At 45.2% G+C, this 20,808-nt stretch overlaps 1 protein-coding gene across 1 annotated transcript in view; it reads right to left on the bottom strand.

Moving 5' to 3' along the window:
* Positions 1–20,808, bottom strand: part of LOC122374654 (TATA-binding protein-associated factor 172-like) — a gene marked incomplete at its 3' end in the record, with an annotated part of 84,238 nt that overhangs the window by 18,265 nt on the left and 45,165 nt on the right. The window contains exon 5 of the mRNA XM_043353528.1: positions 937–1,118. Within this exon, the coding sequence (XP_043209463.1) occupies positions 937–1,118 (182 nt within the window). The remainder of the gene's footprint in view (positions 1–936; positions 1,119–20,808) is intronic.

Below are 20,808 nucleotides of genomic sequence, written 5' to 3'. Positions count from 1 at the left end.
GCTCAGGTCCTATTTGGGGGTGCCCTGGAGAATATTGGGTGTCCAGGCACCCCCAAAGAGATATTGAGTTCGATCCCTGCTTGCACATCACTTTTTAATCCATGCTCACTCTGTAAAACGATCAGCCTAGTCCGCGACAATTGGGGCGCCATCTGGGTGGCTGGGCGGAAGGGGGGGCATGGCCCCTATGCCCCCCCCCCGTCTACGCCACTGGCCACAGGGTAAAATAACTGTCAAAATATACAAATATGAACACTTCGTTTGCATCGTTTGCACCATATTTTACGCTAGTTACTATGGGAAAGTCACCAAAACCACTAATCGCGTGGAAGCGACTGCATCCGACCGATTGTGCAGTGGTGTCACTTGCAAAAAGTACTGCTTAGCGGGGCGCCCGGGCTTACATCCACCCATTTATCCATTCGAACAAAACTTATTAAAAAAAAAAACAACTGGTCAATACAATGTGCATTGCGCACTAGCCAATTTTTCCAGGCATTCTCCCAGAAAATCTCGTGCAGAGGCCAGTTTTACCAACAGAAAAATAGCCGCCTGCCGAAATTTTTTTGACTTAAGATCGCTTCACGTACGGAGCGTAAACGCGATGGGCACGTTAGCGGATAGGGCTATACCGTTTACGCTCCGTATGTGAATCGGTCTTTAGTAAAAAAAAATTCCAGCAGGCGGCTACTTTTCTGTTGGTAAAACTGGCCTCTGTACTAAAAAGATGTTTAAAAGTAAGGGTTCGAACTTAAATGAAAAGGACTAGGTATAAAAATGGAGAACGGGGCCAGGTATGCCCTGAAAAAAGGTTAATAGCAAAACACGGTTGTCAGATTTGAAATCACTTGCATTAAAATAGGTAGGAGCACACACCCTCGCCAATTATATTTATGTTTGCCGTTATCCGGTGTATTCTGCCTCAGAAGAACTCACGGACTGGTGCGCCGGCCCGCTGTCGGCCGACTGGGAAGCAGTGCTGCACATCAGGTCGGCGTCCGAGAAGATACCGGACGTGTCCACGCCTAGGCTTTCGGCCACGTCTAGACCCAGGCGCTGGTTTACTAGGCGTCGCTGGGTGGACACGTCTGCAGGGCCAGTTACGTCGTCTTGAATACCTACAGGACGGATACACAGCGTCATAAATGGGGGAGTCACCAGTTACCAACGTGGAATAGGGTAATCATTGACACAAGGGTGGACCTATTAATATCTCTGTAAGCAAAAATTAAATCAAGCTAAAACAACATTGAACCACGTCATAGCATAGCATTTTACCCTAGCACTGTTCTGCCCTAAAGGCAAAAAGACAGACACTTTTGACATAAAGGGTGCGAACGGCTTTCAATGGGATCGTCCCGCCCTGGAAAGTCATTGAAGCGGGTCCATTGTAGTCTTTACGTTACGAAGAATAGGCTAAAGATATTTATTAAATGACGCCGAAAAACGCGGTATTACAAATTCTTGTCCGCGATGTCATCAAGGGATTATTCACATAAATTTGGTAGCACTGGCTACACAATATTTCAACCGTGGCGTAACGGTTTCAAATTTTGTAGGAGTGTGAAACTGGACGCAACAATACTTTTTAACCGTCGCCCTGGCAGGGCATTTTTCATAACACGGCCTGGCAGGGGGGGGGGGGGGGGGTCGATGCGACCCCTCCCCCCTCGCGATTGGCTCCTATGGCACCTAGAAACACCAAATTTGGTAGGTAGGTGGGCCCCCTGGAGTTCTCGCCCCTGTGCAAATTTGGTTGCTCTAGGTCAATATTTAGGGGGGTTTTGGGGGTATAAATGTAAAAATTTCGCTAAAAACAGGTCAAAAGTTTTTCGCTTATAACTTTTGATCTAATTAAGATAGCGCAAAAAGAAAAGCACCAGTGAACTCAGCACGTCAAGGCGCGTCGAATGATATACTTCTTAGCCTGCTTAAGTGTACTTAAAGTTTTTCTTAAATTTTAAGTAAACTTAAATTAATAAATTAAGTTCAAGTTAACTAAATTGCATCATATCGCATATCATTCGATTCGGCTGATCACTAGGAACACAATGATACCATTTTTAAGCTCTAGCGTCATCAGGCGCGGATACAAGGGGGGGGCCATGGGGGCCATGGCCCCCCTTGGCCGATTTTTTTCAAAAATAAAATAAAAAGTTAAAAAGTTAAAAAGCTGAAAAGGGGGCCTCCTGAAAATAAAGTGGCCGAAATCCGATGAGTTTTTTTTTTAACCTACCCACTTAGTTACTTCTTAGAAGACTAGCTGAGAAGACTTCTTTGTTAGAAGATTGGTAAAGCTTTTCATAACTTGGAGGTCTCTTATACTCACAGAGATGACCACTTTTACAGGGCCTCCTAGCCTGCACAGAGGGCCTCCAAGCCTGCACAGATGTTGAGATGTTGCCTGAACAGCTAGATAAGCTCAATAGACGCAGTTTTTTTTTGGGGGGGGGGCCAACAAGTGGGAAGATGGGGCCTCCAACAGGTGGGATTATGGGGGGGGGCCTCCTGGTTTCTAATGGCCCCTCCCTTGGAGATTTTCTGGATCCGCCCCTGAGCGTCATTATGTGTCAAGTTATTGGCAAAAACGTCATTTGACCTCAGTTGACCTCATTTGACCTGACCCATGGATAAGTACACCAAACAAGGAAGCACCAAGTGACCTGCTGTTAAGTACTGTGGTTTCAAAGCACAAAAGTGATAGAACGAAGCGGATATCTCCAGTATTTTCCGAATTTAGTATTTTCCCATAGGCTTAACATTACGACGTAATGACCTCTAACTGACCTCAGGTCAGTGAGCTAAAAAAAAACGAACTATATGTTATACAACTCGGTGAACTTGGCACATCCTGAAAGTTTGAAGGAAATCAGTCCAAAACTGTGAATTGGACAGGTGCAAAAAGAAAATTGAAATTTGACCATGACCTTGTACCCGTTTTTCTGACCTGGTGACCTGACCCAAGGTCACCCGGACCTGAAATTTTCAGGTCATATGTAAAAAGGTTGCCCCATAGGCTGTGCCAAATTTGGCGGCGCGCAGCGCCGCCGTTTTTACGCTATCCTCGAAAAACCTTAGGGGGGGTCGCATCGACCCCCCTGTCAGGGCGAGGGTTAAGAAGAGAACTAATCTGGAACGCCACAAATAGTGATGTCAATTACAGAAAATCGGAATACCGATACCAAACCAAATACCAACCAAAACCGTGGACATGGATGATATAACACTGGATTGGTGTCTCGTGGAAATTAACATTGGGATCCGCGACATTGGGATCAGGCCTGCCATCTAGCGAGAGAATTATCTAAGTTTTTTTTTTTTAACCATGTATTCATTTATTATCATCAAGCAAGATCAAGATCAAGCATCCAAGTGCACTGGCGTTTAAATACGCGGGCGGGCATACTACATACATTGCCGCCCCAGCCCTATAGTACCCGATTCCTAATAGGTATGAGTGTCCTCTCTTCCCGTGCACGACATTACACAGCTGGCCGCCCGATTGCTGCACCAACTACCAGAGTGCGCCCCAGTCGTCCACACTCGGCAGAAATCATACAAACCACGCACCCGTGCGAGATATAACGGTTATACGCAGCTCTTTTTTATGCATACATATTACATCTAACCAGGGCCATCTAACGTTGTGCCATCGGACCGCCGCGCCGTCCCGGCCGAGCGGGGCCAGGCCCGGCTGCGGCACGGGCAGCAGCGCCAGCGGGCACGCCACTACGGGTGGGCCGGACGAAAGGGCCGCCGGGCGACGGGCGCGGCACCGTGCCGGCCGCCGGACCCCCGACGACAAACCCCAGCAACGGAGGTATCTCGCACGCATGGGTTAATTGGATGTGGGGAGGGCTGAGGGATGGGATTATATATTCCCGACCGGGGCTGGGAAAATGCGTTTTATTCACCGAGGTTTTTGTGCGGAGGACCGAGTGCCGGTAGGCACGAGGTCCGTAGCCAAAAACCGAGGTGAATAAAATTGCATTTTCACAGCCCAAGGTTGGGAAGAGATTTACCACATGCCGTACCGGCGCAACAGTTAATATCATATTCATTTGATATATATTATTATATTCTTAATATTGTGTTAATATTATATTAATACTATGATCATATTTATAGTCACCGTGATTATTTTTTGTGTTTTTCATTATTGGGCTGCGTTGAGTATAAAAGATGAAATTTCCTACTTCCCCCTTATCTAGGGTTTGAAAAGGCTGAGGATAAAGATTGTGAAGCGTCAGAAGTTAGAATAAAGAAGATATGGAGTCCACTTCAAGCAGGAGTGAGGAAACCGTGAGGAAAACTGAAAATTGGTTGAACCGCTTAATCAAACGCGTCTTGGATCCCAGCTGGAACAATAGCAAATGTTTCATTGTGGCTTGTTAAGATGCTTCGCGCATTTAAAGTGTTCGCTTTTTGCGTGCATTATGTTGTAATACTAGTGTAATGATGAGTTCGCTGACCATGTTCTGCAGCAATAAATACATTGGCATTTGAACGATACCTATATCCTTGTTTAGTTGAATTACGTTGAGAGCAAAAGTAAGTGAAAACGCAGTCACTTAATTTTGCTCACTTCTGCTGTTGCTGTTAGTGAACACACAATTCGTAAATATCTTCTTTGAAATTGGTTCTTCCGCTCAGAATATTCAGTAAAATTTTGTCTGGGAAAATCAAAAAGCCCTAGGGCCGAATCGTTTCCCAAATACCTTCAACATTAGCCGAGGCGGGCCGAAGCTATTTCCCAAATGCACGTGCTAATGTTAAAGGGATATCTCGGCATGTGGTAAAAGGAGTTGGTTGGGTATCAGACAAGATTTTCGATACACTGTCCCATTTTTCTATAAATTGTAAATTCTTGTTATTTCTAATGGAACTTATCTGTTCCTTTTCAGCTTCTATTTTCAGTAACGCAATGAACTGATTGATATTCGGTGTGTTGTTCTTATGTTTTGCTTGAAAGACTGCTTGTTTGGCTAATGTAATTATCATTATACTGAGTTTACTCTCTTCCCCGATCCTCGGAAAGAACCAGGACTGTGCCGTAAGGCGCATTATTATGTTATAATTGTCTTTTATATATCCTATTATTTCTTTTATGAAGTCTTTTACTTTTTCACACTCCCACAGTATATGATATAATGTTTCATTCTCCTCCTTGCAAAAAGTTCATAACGGACTTTCGGATTTACCAATCTTGAACAGGAATGTATTTGTTGATATAATTCTGTTTATAATGCGGTAATGCAAAGTTTGCAGGTATGTATTCTTTGTGGATTTCTGCACATCGTATAACGTACCTTCGTGCATACACCCTACATCTCTGTTCCATTTACGTTTGATATGTATTGGCAGAGTGTTTTCTTCGTTATATATCGAGACGATAAATGTTTTATATGCTAATCGCGAAGTATTTACATTTTTAGAGAGCATTGTTACTTTATATGGTATATTAGGGTACACAATTTCAGAAACAGCATTGGATAACTCAGTTTGACGTGGTAGACTTCGAGTAAATGATCGATAACACAAGAAAGTCATACTTATATTAAATGTTTGATTCAAAGTTTCTCTATCCAACAGTGTTCCACTACTTTTGCAGTATAGATCTGCGATAAATCGCAACCCTTTTGTATTCCATTCGTGAATGATGCTTGTTTTAAATTTAGTATGGTCTGAAAACCACATTTTGTCAGTTAATATCTGTTCTGGTGAAACAGGAAAATCTGCACATAAATCTGCCCAACTGTTAACAACATCTTTCCAAAATGTGTTCTGAACAATATTATTTGCAATGTGTCTTAATTTTTTCGCCCCATAACAAACTAACTCACAGATAGGTGGAACACTTTCTTTAAAATGATTTGCCCACATAGATCGCTCATTAGACAAGAATAATCTTTTCATCCAACTTATTTTAAGGCTTTTAATAAATGATCTTATATCAATCATTTTCAATCCATCCTTTTCATATTCTTGAACAAGTTTTTTTTCTTCTTATTTTGTCTGGAGCATTACTCCAAATATATTTAACCCTCGCACCGACGGGGGGGGCGGATATCCGCCCCCCTGAGGTTTTTCGCGAATAGCGGGAAAACCGCGGCGCGTAGCGCCGCGAAATTTGGTATGACTATAACCTCATCAATTTTACACATGGTGTGCAAGTTTGAACCTCCTACCTTTTAAGGTCAGGTCACCAGGTCACTTTGAATGACCAACCTCAAGTCACTTTTTTGCAACTTTGTCACCGTGCCAGAGCTACAGTAGATGTCGGAGGCCTTTGAAAGTCGCAGGATATTATTAGGTCATTAGTAGCTACAATTTGTATATCTCGGAATTTTGATATCGGTGACCTAAGGTCAGGTCAATTTCGCGACCTCCCCATTATAAGTCAATGGGGGAAAAATCAACTCCCTGTTTTTACCACTAAAACGGGTCGGAATGGCCCCATATACCATACATGACTTCATATACGATCAACCTTCACTACCTTGAGGTCTGTTTTGCTGTTGGGCAGCTGTGAGGTCATGTGACGTCATCAAAGGTCACCAAAGGTTTTTGGCCAATAACTCCGTACAGGAACAAGATACAGACGCGTGGATGGTCTCATTGTGTTCAGCTCGTCAAGACGCATCGAATGATATGCATGATGACCTCGAGGTCACGTGACCTGAGGTCAACCTTTGACCTTGACCTTTCGAGATCAACATATATACCATTCGATGCGGATTGACGAGAGGATCACGATGATGCCCTTAGTTTGTTCCTATCTTGACTAATTCTAAAGTTATTCGAGAAAAACTCTCTCCATATCTAGCGCCGCCATTTTGACTTTTTCGACCCCTGTGACGTCATCTTTGACCTGACCTGAAAATGACCTTAGTAAAAATTGTAGATCTTGGCCGTGCGTATCCGATGCCGTTTACCGCTTGTCGCTATCTTGCTTCGTTCTCGATATCTCAGGGGGGCGGTCATCCGCCCCCCCCCCGTCGGTGCGAAGTTGGCGCAGACCCCCCCCCCCGTCGGTGCGCGGGTTAAACAGTATATTGTTTATGTATTTTATTTCGTCATTGCTCGGGTTTGGCAACGATGATAAAATATGTACTAATTTTGAAACGACCATCGCTTTAATTACCGTTATTTTCCCGATTAGCGTAAGATGTCTTCTATTCCATTGTGCAATTTCCTGTTTGACTTTGGGTAGCGCTTCTTGTAAGTTTCGTGTAACAATGTTTTTATTAGTATCGCTATACATTATTCCCAACACTTTCAGCTCACTTACTTTCTGTACTCCTGAACTACTCAAAAAAGAACTATCAACTTGTTGTCCTATCTGCAAACATTTTGTTTTCTCTCTATTAATACGTAATCCTGTTGCCAAGTGAAAATTATCGAGCTCAGTTAATACAGCTTCTACAGAGCTCTGCTCTGCGCGTGAGAATATTATGAGATCGTCAGCATATTGCGACAACTTTGCCTCTGAATTGATTCCGATTTGTATGCCTTTTATACTTCTGGACCGTAATATTTGGTTTGTAAGCGGTTCCATTACCAAATTGAACAAATATCCGGAGACCGGATCCCCTTGTCTGATCCCTCTTCCCATAGTTATTTTTGGACCAAGATATCCATCTAAGAGAATTCGAGCGAAGTTATTGGAATTAAGATAAAACAATTTAATCATGTCAATGCAATATGGTCCAAAATTATAGCAGTGAAGCGCTTCTGTCAAAAAATCCCACGAGACCGTATCGAAAGCCGACTCGAAATCTACTGCCATCATCAATCCAGAAGATGATGTGTTGCGAACATGCTCTATGATGTCGCACATCAAACGCGTGTTCTCCCCAATAAAGCGCCCCTTAATGTATGCTGTCTGCGTGGGCGATATTAACTCCTCCATTACCGTTTTTAGCCTATTCGCGATCGCTGTAGAAATAATCTTAAAATCAACATTGAGCAAAGAAATTGGCCTCCATCCCTTGATAGTCTTTTTGCTTTCCTTGTTTAGGTATAAGTGTGACCACACTTTCTTTGTGTGATGAAATTGAGATTTTGTTTGCTAGACTTTCTTCAAAGGCACGAAATAGAAATATTCCAATCAGTTCCCAAAAATGTTTAAAGAAATCCGATGTAAAGCCGTTAGATCCGGGTGACCTACCTTTCTTCATACCCTTCAAAGCATCATGCAACTCTCTTAACCCTACATTAGTGGCAGGCTCCTGGCTACCCCATATTAGTGGCAGGGGGGGGGGGCTGTTTACGACCCCCCCCCCTTGATATCTCGAGATCTAACCGGCCGATTTTCAAAATTCAAACGGCATTCGATTTGGCTCAACGAGATCTACATTTCTAAAAAAAAAAACTTAAAAAATGTCAATAGGGGGTAGAGGGGGGTAAAAACGGGCAAATTGCAGATACATTTTAGACTGTTTATCACGGCCAGGTTTCTGAACCAATCTTATCGCAACTTTTGCCAATCGATAGAGAATGAACCAGGAATTCACATGGATCCTAAAAATATGCATTTTCAAAAACCATAGGCGGATACAGATCATTGAGATTGGGGGTACACAAAAAGTATAGTAAATAAGGTTTTTGTTGGTACTGTTTCTAAAAAGGGTGGCAATGGTCTTGTTATGTTACAATTTTCTTATGAGAGAACGACTAAAATTGTACCGATTGGTCATGCATAGGCGGTGTCAGGGCACCTATGTTGGGAGGTAAAAAATAACCCCCCTTTTTGGACGCCTGGATCCGCCTATTATAGTAAAAACGTGTCAAAAGAGGATGCACAATAACTTTGTATATGTTATCACATGATACCTTTCATTCACTGTTCGTAAAACTGGTGCAGCATCGTGATCTTCGCCCAAATGACTCGCTTCACGAATAGGACCCCCAATTCCCAGTGCTCTGGAGCCGCCCCTGGTAAAGTTATGAACTTGAAATTTTCAGGGAATGTGCCCAATTTAGTTTAAGGAAAAGTCAGAAAAATTCAGCATCGTAGCTTCAGCGGTTTCGGAGATATTCCCGAAAAACCTGAGGGGTGGATAAAAACAACCCCCCCCTGCCACTAATAGGGTTAAAGTTAATGGTGTATCCAAGTCGCTTCTTTGTTGATCAGATAGTTTATTTTCGATGTTTTCTAGATAGGAGATATTTCTACTGTGTGAAGAATTATTTTTATACTTAGTTTGTAGATGTTGTGAAAATCGTTGCAGTATTTCTTCCTTGTTACTTATCACTTTCTCTCCATCCCTAATAACCTGAATCGACTTTCGCATGGCATTTCTCTTTTCCAATGACAAAAAATATTTCGAGCATTTTTCTCCGTCCTCGAACCAATCTACTCTAGACCTTGTTATTAAACCTTGTATTTGGGGCTTTCTCATCTCTTCTAGTTTTCGTTTAGCATCGTCTAATCGCTTTAAATCCTCTTGTGTTTTGCTTCTGTTAAATATGTCATTTAGGTTGTTTATTTCCGTTAACAACTTATTTTCTTTTTCTCTCTTTGTCTTTGCTTTTTGCTTTGAGAACCGCACCGTTTCTCCTCTGATCATCATCAGTAATGTTTCGTAAAATAAACTAGAACTGATAGTCATCTGGATATGTTTGAAATTACTTGGATTTGAAATAAATTCCTCGTCATAAATAGGAATTGCGTATTGCCTTACTGTATTAATTGTGATCTCTGTAACAGAGAATTATCGTAAGTTAGGAGCAAGCCGAGTGAACGCCATCTCTCAGCATTATGACACACGTGGGTGTGGTGTATTATTTGGCTTGAAGTGCAAATTCCCACGAGTTGGAGGTAATCTTACTGGACATGAGACGACAAAAAATGTCTTAAATGCTTGAAAGCCAAAAACGTCAAGTAGCCTTTAGGTAATAACGAAAATATTTTTGTTGTTCATTGGGGTTTACGGGCGCGTCGACTGCGGTGGTCATTTTGCGCCCATAATAACGAAAATAAAATGCGGAAGACGATGTGCATTGAAACGCCCAGTCCCATCGGCTTGTACGACCTTTTATATGGTCATTTACTCGCAATGGTACAGCAGTTTGACAATATGTCATACATATTTGGTAGGTTTATTCCTTCTTCTCCGAATTTCGTCCGATTTTCTTCATCTTAGTTAATGTTACGGCACGTGCCACGTGCCAACTTAGGGGTGTCGAAATTGTTCCACATAAAGTATCTCCGCAATGGCTGGGCCTATTACAGTAAAACTTCGCCAATTGTTAGGCACCCAGTGGCCAATGCATTTCCATGTGTCACTATGGGGGTGCTACTGCACGTGCGCACGTGCGGGGTGCCGCTTCCATATGTCAAGAACGGCTGGGCGGATAACACTCAAACTTGGTACACAAATGTCACATCGATGCTCGCACTGCATTGATCAGTGCTTACATTGGTGCAAAGACGTTATGGAAAACGATGAAATGAGATGCGTGGTGTTTATGCCAATTTCTATTCCAGCAGCTGATTGATCCGCAACAGGAGATCCCTGTTTGTGAAGGCTTCGTCTCCCTTTTCCACTCCTTGTTTAAAATAACATTAACAATGTACGAAGAAGATCACACGTCAGAGTTGTTTTAGGCGGCTATCTTGGGCCAGGGCTGCGGAGTTGTAGTCAGAGCCATCGGTTTTGTTCCGACTCGGAGTCGGTTGATTTTTAAAAGCTGTGGTCGGAGGATGAGTCAAACGTCACCGAAAAGTCATGGACTCCACAGACATACCAGGGCTGCAGAGTCGGAGTCGATATTTGGATACCGGAATCGGAGTTGGAGCCAATGCCACTGAAATTTCATCGACTACGCAGCACTGGTTGGGTCCTTTTCATAGAGCGTCTTGAATGACATATTGAGCGGCAATGACGTTAGCAATTCCGTTTAACTTTTTCATTAGACTTAATAGTACTTACGTTCGTTTTGTTCTTTGATCGGACAATTTGTTTGATTTAGACCAAGTAAAGACTCATGTGAAAAATAGCGGAAACGACACGTGCTGGCCAAGTCTCCAATAATTCCCTGTTTCACGATTTAATGAGGAAATAACATGGAACTGCTTATCTTATTACTGACCCTGCACATAAATCTATTAATTTCTTCGCTTTTACTGACATATAAAGACAAAACCTTTTGAAAAATTGCACAACAAGCCTGCTACTACACCACACTCCCGTGTGTCACAATGCTTATCAGTGGCGTTCACTCGGCTTGCTCCTAACTTACGATAATTCTCCCGCTAGATGGCAGGCCTGAGCTCAATGTCGCCAAAAAATGCGAAGACACCAATCCATTATTATCTCATCCATGCCGTGGAAAAATACCGAAACCAAACCAACTTTGAAAAATTGGGGAAATACCAACTTTTTACCAATTTCTTAGCCTCTTATACATTAGTAATGGTTCATAATACCAACAAAATACCAAAATACCAAATCGGTTTGGTATCGGTATACCAAAAAGTTGGTATCCGATTGACATCTCTAGCCACAAACATTTGCAGCGGGTTTGGTTTGGGTGCCGGGGCTAAGGATGCTAACATCGAATATCCGCCCGTGTTCCCACAGTTTTTCAGGACATTTTAAACATGGTAGAGTTGTACACGGCAGTAATGTACACACAAATTTTCACACAGGTGTACACGGCAAGGTGCCAATGTACGGTAACATACACTTCATGGCGCACAGCAAGGCACAGAGCCTTGTATATGTTACACACACACTATAGCTTAGCACACGAGCGTTTCTAAATTTTCATTTTGTGACCGAGACGCAGTCGAGGTCACAAAATGAAAATTTAGAAACGCGAGTGTACTAAGCGATTTAGTATATGACTGCGCCACGCGAATTCAAAATTAAAGCGAAAAATCAAGTCTGGAAACAATTTCGGTTTGCATTGTCAGCAAATTTAGGCCTTGGCAGTTACACGTTATTCGAATTAACAGTAATGAGTGATAGACCGTGTTTTGATTTAATTGGCAATTTACTTGATGATGATGAAAATAAAAATGAAACTACGATAGAAACAGCGAGAGAGGAAGCCATTAAGTTCATTGCTAGCACCAAGTCATCCAGGACAAAGGAAATCACTGAACAAGACGTACGTAAATTTTAACACTTTCTTCTGCATGAAGGACAGAGCAAGGATCCACATGAGCTGGAAGCGCCGTTGTTAAGTGCCTACCTATGTAGGTATATCCAACAACTGAAGAGAAGCGATGGCGAGGAATATGAACCACAGACTCTGAAGGGGATCATATACTCAATCGAAAGGCACCTAAAAGAGCAGAGCTACCCTGACTTTGAGATATCGACATCGTCTTCATTTTCTCTTGTCCAAGATGTCCTCAAAGCAAAGATGGCGGTGTCAAAGTCGTCCGGCAAGGGCAACAGGCCAAATAGAGCCATGCCAGTATCCGAAGAAGACGAGAGGAAATTCTGAGAGTCAAAGGCCTTCGGCTTTCACCATCCTATGGCGCTCCTTAGGGTCCTTTTTGGTCCTTTTTTGGTATTTGATGACTGTTTTGTGTCATTGCTAAGTCTGCAATACATGTTGATTGTTCACTGCTGGTATTTAATTGGGTGGCACTGAAACTGATATTGATTTTGTCCGAACACCAGAGATAGAGAGAAAAACACATTTGAATATACATACATAAATAAACAAGCCATAGAATAGGCAAAAAGAGCCAATAGACAATAAAATAGATGAAAAATGAAATTGCACGGCGTTGACTGTAGGTCATAGGACATTGACCTGTCTGTTTTGTATGGGTCATTGACCCGTTCACTAACTGTTTGTTAGTGCACGGAGTGCACTATGCTCACGTGCTCCACGTGCTCCAATGGAAAAACGATCTTCAGTCATATACTAATACACAGTATACACCATTTGGCGATCGATAATACCTGGGACCTGTACTCTACAAGTAGACGTGCCCGTTTTCATAAAGATTCTACAATCCGATTGTAGTTTGTACATTTTGTTATGTTCTGGTCACCGCGCATGCGTGCCGCGTGGCGGACGATACTAGCGCCACTGGTGGTGACACGGTAATTAGGGTCAGTCGTTCTTCTGAGCTCGCGAGAGGTGGTGTGTCATTGCCGGCCAATACACTCCGTAACCAAAAATGGCGCGGTCGGCATAGGAGTGCGACCAAAGAGTGCGCGGAGTGATTCGGCGATCGGCATTGCGAGAGCAGTGAACCATGGAGGAGCAAATAGCGCGCCTAACGGCGCTGCTCGTGCAGCAGTCCGAGATGGCGGCCCAGGCTCAGCGGGAGGCGTCACAGCGGAATGAGCAGCTGGCGACGATGCTGGAGCGCGTGCTGGTGCAGGACCGTCCAACGGCTCCAGCTCCGAGGGGCGACACACTGGTGCCGTCTGAGAGTGCAGCCGCAGTCGCCAGCGCCCCTGCCCGGCTGCCAGCCGGCGCCGTTACCGCTCCGTTTCTCGTCTCGTCGGCGTCACTGAAGGAGTTCGGAACGTGGCGGCAGAAGCTGAAAGACTACCGGCTTCTCACGCGCCTGGACTCTCTATCGGTCGGAGAGCAGAGAGCGGCAGTGATGTCTCTCCTGGACGATGACTGGGCCCGGACGGTGCGGTACACCATCCCGATTCCGCAGGATGCAGACATCGAGAGCACGCTGGACGCCATGGAGGCGCATCTTCGTGGCCAGCGGAGTGTCATGCTCGACCGGCGCGAGTTTTACTCGCGAGTCAAATGTCGCAACAGCTGGCTGGTGAGACATTTGACGATTTTCTGTGCTCTATCAAGGAGATCGCGGCATATTGTGATTTTTGCACACACTGTGTGGACGATCAATACCGCGACCGTATCGTCACCGGCACGAGTGATGAAGAGGCTCTTAAGCTAATGCTCCATGAGCGAGACCTCACACTGCAGAGGGCAGTAGACATATGTCGCGCGTGCGAAACGGCTAGTGTAAACAGTGCAGCTCTGAGGGGAGAGACCGCTCGGATAGGCCGGTTGTCGGCATATCGGAAGCAGCGGCGTGCCGGCCCGGACTCACGGCCGCTCAGTGACCGGCGGGACAAGTGTGACCGCTGTGGACGTAGTCAACACGCCGAGAGAGACCGGTGCCCGGCCATGAATGTCTACTGTTATGAGTGTGGCGTTCTGGGACATTTCGCCGCAATGTGCCCCTCCCCGCGGCCGAGTTCAGCTCAAGACCGGCCCGCCCGTGTGCGTGACCTTGACCCAGCGGGCGCGGGCCGCACTCGGGACAGCAGGTCACGTGACTCTGCGCGCGGCCGGCAGCCGAGCAGCCGGGCACGAGAGGGCTCGCCGTCGGGCTACAGCAGCCGGCAGCAGCGGCCGGACGGGAGCACAGCTGAGGTGCGCCCCGTGCTAGCAGATGTATGCGTGGAAAGCATCATCGCCGAGCCGACGCACACTGGTCGGAAACGCCCTCACGAGAGGCCACGGGCGATTCCGGAGTTTCGGATTATTTTTTATATAGATCGATTTGAAATTGATCAAATTATTATAATTAGGCCAAAAAAACTAATCCGGGTGACCAAAAATAACTGTAATCAGCCCCCGAAGATGGGGTATCCCAGAACTCGGAAACTGACGCGGAGCAAGAGGTTTCTTGAGCCGGATATTCAGAGTCTTATTGCTGATAGACACCAAATTGAAATCCCACATATTATGCATCAAAATGTTTGTTATGAAGTTGCCGACTGGTCAGTGCAATTTTTTTGGTATACTTTTTCCCCAACTAAGATCTACTGTAGCTTTTTTATGAGGGCTCTCCTAGAGTGATTCTGGAATATAACTGCAAAGTTTAGGTAAGGAAACAACAGGTAGTCCCATCTAGTCCCACTCTGATTTTTTGTGAGATGAAGCAGGATTTAAATTTACACCAGGGCAACATAAAAGCTAACTGCGCATATTTGCGCAAAATTTGCAGGAGCCGCTATTCCTACCCAACTACCGCCCGCCCCGCCCCAGTTTCGGCTCGGCCGCCGCGCCCGGCTTACGCTGACCTGTGTGGCCTGCACGCATCCATGCGTAGTTGACTGGTCATTAAAAACAGACGCGCTTGAGTTTATGAATTTTGTGGAAAGCGCATACAATATGGTTTTATTATTGCATTTATGTATGTATTGACATCAAAAGCCTTCCAAGTTCCACATATTGCGTGGCGATTACGGCTTGCATTTAGAGAGCCTTGCTGTTAGTAACCATCACTCGGCTGAAGAAAGTGGAAATTGAGACCTTCGTGAATATAAGACGCTGCGAAAATAGGACACCTGTCACTGGCGTCAGGTTACCTTGGGCCGTCTTTTTACTTTAGATCACAATTCCGGTATTTAGCCCTGGCCGGACCGATTGGTTTTCTATATTGACCGGGGAGGGTTGATACAACTCCCTCGCCGTTTCGCCTCTAATTGAGCTAGAGCCTCGCGGAAAAAACGAGCATGTGTGCCGTTATAAGACGCAGCAAGTACTACCCGATTTAAGGTCTTAGGTCAGCCAGTGACCTCTTAGGTCAGGTAAGTGCCACAAGGCACGGGCTCGGTTTTTGTTTAATTACTTTGCCAAAAATGGTCGCACTGCCGCGATTTTGGCATCATCGTGCTTGTCTAGCTCAGGAGCGTCGAATGCTATACTTGGTGTTCGGGTGAAGTCAACTTAAGGCGTTGACCTCGGGTCAAGGTCAGGTCGGAGCCCCTCAGGTCACGAAAATGGTTGAAAGAGGACATATCGCATATCACTCGATTCGGCAGGTCTTCCCGAGTCCAATGGTGGCTTTCCCGACTCTCTAGCTCCATCTGATCAGGAGTAATTGACGAAAAACTTATATGGCCTTAGTGACGTCATAAATGACGTCACGCAAAGTCAACAATGCTAAAGTGAAGCACCGGACCTTGCAAGGAGTGCATGAAACCATTCCCGGTGCCCGAATAACAGCTTCCAATTCCCCTTGTTCACTTAAAGTGGTGCTAGATCCTGTATTATACTCAATTATGACGTCATAACTTAACAGATTCACGTCATATATTTAGTGCTTGACATCCAAATGATAGCTTACATATAACAGAGAAGGTATGCAAAGTTTTATGAAGTTTGCTTCACTAGTTGTGGAATAACAAGCAAAAAACTTTTGCGGAAAGGCCGCTGGCCTCTCGCTGGAGCGTTTCCGACCAGTGTGCGACGCCTACAATCGTTTATTAGGCATTGTCAGCCACCGGCAAAACCCAATGACGGCTGAGGTCAAAGTAAAATATAAACACGCACACGCACACACGCACACACACAAGACACACACTATTTCATCACACCTGCCTACGCACATGCATATGCCTATACCCACCACAGACAAAAAGCCGCGGGACACTTTAAGACAGCAATAGCTCGTATAAAAGTGGCAAAAGGCCAAAACACTGAGATACAATAAAAAAGGAACAATAAAATGACACATGATCTGTAAAAAATGCAAAATTAATGTTTTGAGACTTCACAATGTCATGTTGTGTTAGTGATGCCTGCCTTTGTCGCTTGGTACTTGACAGTGAAATAAACCATCACTTTCACATCAAGTACCTATCTTGAGCGTTGTCATTGGTCAACCATATGCATTGTGCATTTTGTTGACCAAGTTTTTGACATTGTTTCACAGTCAATTGCAGATATTATAAAACTTTAAATGCTTTGAAAATCATCCCTTCAACTTCATTGCTGGTTTATCTGCTATATTATATTAAATGTTTCCTCTTTTATTATGTTTCCTCTTTTATTATGTTCCTGGTATCATCATTTGTGTATATGTCCTTTACATGGCCTGGTTTTTTGGCCATCACTCAAAATCTTTAGCAGATTTTGGCAATATTTCTTGTATAATGAATAATCATTTATCAGTCCACTGTTTAACACCATGTTCCAAATTGAAGAAGATTGGTTGTTATTTATTGTGTGAAAGTATTCTACTAAATTGATCAGGATTTCCTTCCATAAAACATATTTATCTAATGCAGAATGCTTACATAAGGCTTACATGCATAAGAGAAGTATAGAAAAACAAGAAATGCAAATATAGTTGATACCATCATATAAAAGTTACGACATACATGCTCAACCTCATGATGTCCTCTCAGATGCTAAAAGATCCTTTCTTCACACAATGCTCTGTTGTTTTAGGAATCCTGTCAACCTGAGCCAGGAGCAGCCCAATCCCACCAGATCCGACCACTCTATGGCTTGTGACACCATCTCAGAGGAGCCATCCTGTTCAGAGGGCCAATCATCGATCAGCGAGCCGGATGGTCAGCCTGTTCCTTCTCGGCAGTCCGGCTCCAATTCCTCATCCCCTGGAGAGCATGTGCCGATCTCTATCGCCTCAGCGGGGTCAGCTGCCACCACCAGCTCCTTAGTGGAACAGACACCAACTTCAGCAGCCATAGGAGAGAATCAGTCAGCCGTAGCCCGTGGTCCGAGCTCCAAACACTATCAGCTATGTGCGAAGTGGAAGCGCGAATTTGGTTGGATTGTGTATGATGCCGTAGCAGATAAGATATTCTGCAGTATCTGCCGTGAAGCCGAGGCCAAAAACCTTCTGTTATCTGAGCGCCGTCGCGAGGCGAACTTCATCACGGAAGGTTTTGCGACATGGAAAAACGGACCGCTGCGCCTTAAAAAACATGAAACCACAACGACGCATGTCACTGCCATGAAGAGCCTCGTCACAGTGGAGAAAGGGCAAGGAGAATCAAACCTGATGCAGATGGTGAGCAGCGCGACAGCGAAGAGCTTGAAAGAGGCTGGAGTGGGACTGACCTGCATCATCGACGCCATCGGCTTTCTAGCAGGGCAAGGCATCGCGTTTCGTCGCCGTGAAGAGCATACCGGCAACCTCCGTCGAATGCTCCGAAGAATGGAAAGCTACGTGCCGGGACTGAAGACCTGGATGAACCGAACGGGGGTCAAATACCTGTCGCCTGACATTCAAAACGAAATATTGCAGCTGTATGCCAACAACATACAGGAAACGATTCTAAAAAGAGTGCGGAGCTGCCAAGCATACGGCATCATAATGGACGAGACAGCAGACCTGAGTCGGCGCGAACAGGCATCTATTTGCGTCAGGTACGTGACACCCGACCTGGAGGTGTTCGAAGATTTCCTTGGCCTCTATGAACTGCCCAACACTAAAGCGGCTACGCTTCATAAAGTCGTCTGTGACGTAGTGACGCGCTGTCAGCTGGATATGGACAAGTTGCGGGCACAGTGCTATGATGGAGCGGCAAACATGTCCGGCGCTTTCAGTGGTCTCCAGGCCCTCATTAAAGCTGATCAACCAAAGGCGCTCTTCGTTCACTGTGCAGCTCACCGCATGAATCTTGTGGTTCAGGACTCGTTTGCCGAAGTGAGTGAACTTCGTGACGGTCTGCACGAGCTGGGTCGCATGGTCGAATACCTGCGCGACTCACCCAAGCGGCTGGCGGCCTTCTCGGCAAAGGACGGCGCGACGGCTCTGCGGCCGTTGTGCCCGACGCGATGGACTTGTCGTGACGCGTGTGTGCGATCAGTTCTGAACAACTATGTCACGATCATGGAGTTCCTAATCGAACTAGCCAGTGACCGCGAATCCCGGCCAGAGGCTCGGAGCACGGCGAGCGGTTTTGCGAGAAGCATGTCATGCTTTCGCTTCTACTTCGCGGCTTCACTCGCGCTGAAGCTCCTGGACCTAGTCACTCCAGTGACCAGAGCCGTACAGGGGCCGAAACTCAGCCTGCAGCAGACACTGTCTATGGTCGGCACTCTGGAGACAACGTTGGAGGCGCAACGTGACAACTTCGATCGGTTCTGGTGCCAGGTCACTGATGCTGCCACAGAAGCAGGTGTGGAGGAGCCAGTCCTACCCCGAGCCACGAGACCTCCAAAGAGGCTGGACGAGGGGAGCACGCCACACAGACATCAAACCGCCAAGGACCTCTATCGGCAGGTTTTTTACCAGGGCGTAGATGCAGTCCGCACGTCGCTTAACGAGCGTTTCAAGATCAGCACTGATGCGGCTACCTTAGCAAACGCAGAGCGATGCCTGGTGGCACCTGAAGATGGAGAGTTCATCAATGACATTGCGACATTCTTTGACTTAAATCCGGCGCGACTTCGAACCCATGTGGAAACTCTCCAGGACTATGCCCATACGCGCGGCATCGAACTGAGCTGCCTACAGGACGTGAGGGAACTCCTGATTTCGGACGTAAGTGCTAGGACGATCATGACAGAAGTGGTTCAACTGGTAAAGATGCTGCTCACTGCGCCGGCTACCTCGTGCAGCGCAGAGCGCAGTTTCTCACTCCTGCGCAGGATCAAAACGTGGCTCCGAACGACCATGAGCCAGCGGCGTCTAAACGCCACGGCTGTCTGTGCGGCCTATCCCGATGAGGTTGAGTCGGCCGATGTCGCACAGCTGGCCAGGGTGTTCATCAGCCAGAAACCAGTCCGGGGCCAGCGTTTCATGGTGTAGACTAGTCTGTGCGCTCTGCGGCCTATCCTGGTGAGGTTGAGTCGGCCGATGTCGCACAGCTGGCCAGGAACCTGTCTGGTTTCATCAGCCAGAAACCAATCCGGGGCCAGCGTTTCATGGTGTAGACTGTAGTCTATAGATGGACCGGCGCCAGGCGTGAGGCGGATGACTATTCCATTTCCCGCCCGATGCCCTGATAGGCCGACATGTTTTACTGTGATAGTTCGAAGCACGATATGTGTAATAAATAAATGTAAAAAAGGTCACAGAGTTGAACGTTCATGCCTTTTCATATTTACATAAGCTGATCGGTACATTATTTATTGTTACAATTGCCTTAATTATAGAAAAGGCAAGATGCACATATGTGAATTCAGTAGAAAAAGCAGAATACAATCGTGCACATTTTCACCGATGACTAGGCACATATAACAAAGCATGAACCAATCCGGGTCGTGGCATATGGATACGAGTGCGACCCTACTCCACACCAACCTTGAAAACGTTTCTACACCCATGGTAGTACGAGACCGTTCACTAGCGTACCATTTTTTGTAGCTCTATAAGAACATAGGCATTTTTCAAAAAATGTGCCACTGACGGAAATCAATGAACGTAACACCTCTACATGCATTATAATTATATAAATTATGGCTCATTACAAAGCCAAAAGTTCGCGCTATCGTTTGGTACCCGAATTATATAGTTTTGTCGATCCAAACCTCAAAGATGTTGACGTGAAGCAAGGCGACTGTTTCTGCGTTTGTTCGCTGAAGTTCAGCCTTTGAGAGTTATCTCACTTTGTTGTACATTTTCAGCGTTTTCAAAAGTAAAAAGAATAAAAGTTTTCGTCGCTGAAGATGCTCTGATCATTTTTGAACACGATAGTGGCCAAATGAAAACGTTTAAAAATAGTCGACATTTCGCGTACTGGCCAGATTTTGGCCCTAGTCAAAACACGATGGCAGACTTGTAGCCATTCTAATTTCTTTTAGCAACTCAAATACCGTCTTTCACACCTTTCACTTATTTTCCTTGTTCCTTTTTCACTTTCTTCACTTTTCAACAACTCCTTATATCTTCATTCGCATCGTAAATCAACTTTTCTTTCCTTGCGACAATTGTTGCGCACTTGTGACATTCCATCAATCTCCTTTCAGCTCTTATTCATTTTATCTCAGCTTGATCTCACTTTTTGATTCTTTTGATCTCATCCTCGTCGCCAATTTTGTTGTGTCGTGACATTTGTCCGCTTATTTCATAACTGAGACTTTATCTTCGGTTCGAGC

This window comes from Amphibalanus amphitrite, unplaced genomic scaffold (genome assembly GCF_019059575.1).
Source record: "Amphibalanus amphitrite isolate SeventyFive unplaced genomic scaffold, NRLGWU_Aamphi_draft 001688F_arrow, whole genome shotgun sequence".
In the NCBI taxonomy this organism is placed as follows: domain Eukaryota; kingdom Metazoa; phylum Arthropoda; class Thecostraca; order Balanomorpha; family Balanidae; genus Amphibalanus; species Amphibalanus amphitrite.
The sequence above is the reverse complement of the archived record's forward strand: the minus strand, read 5'-3'. Positions and strand labels throughout refer to the sequence as shown.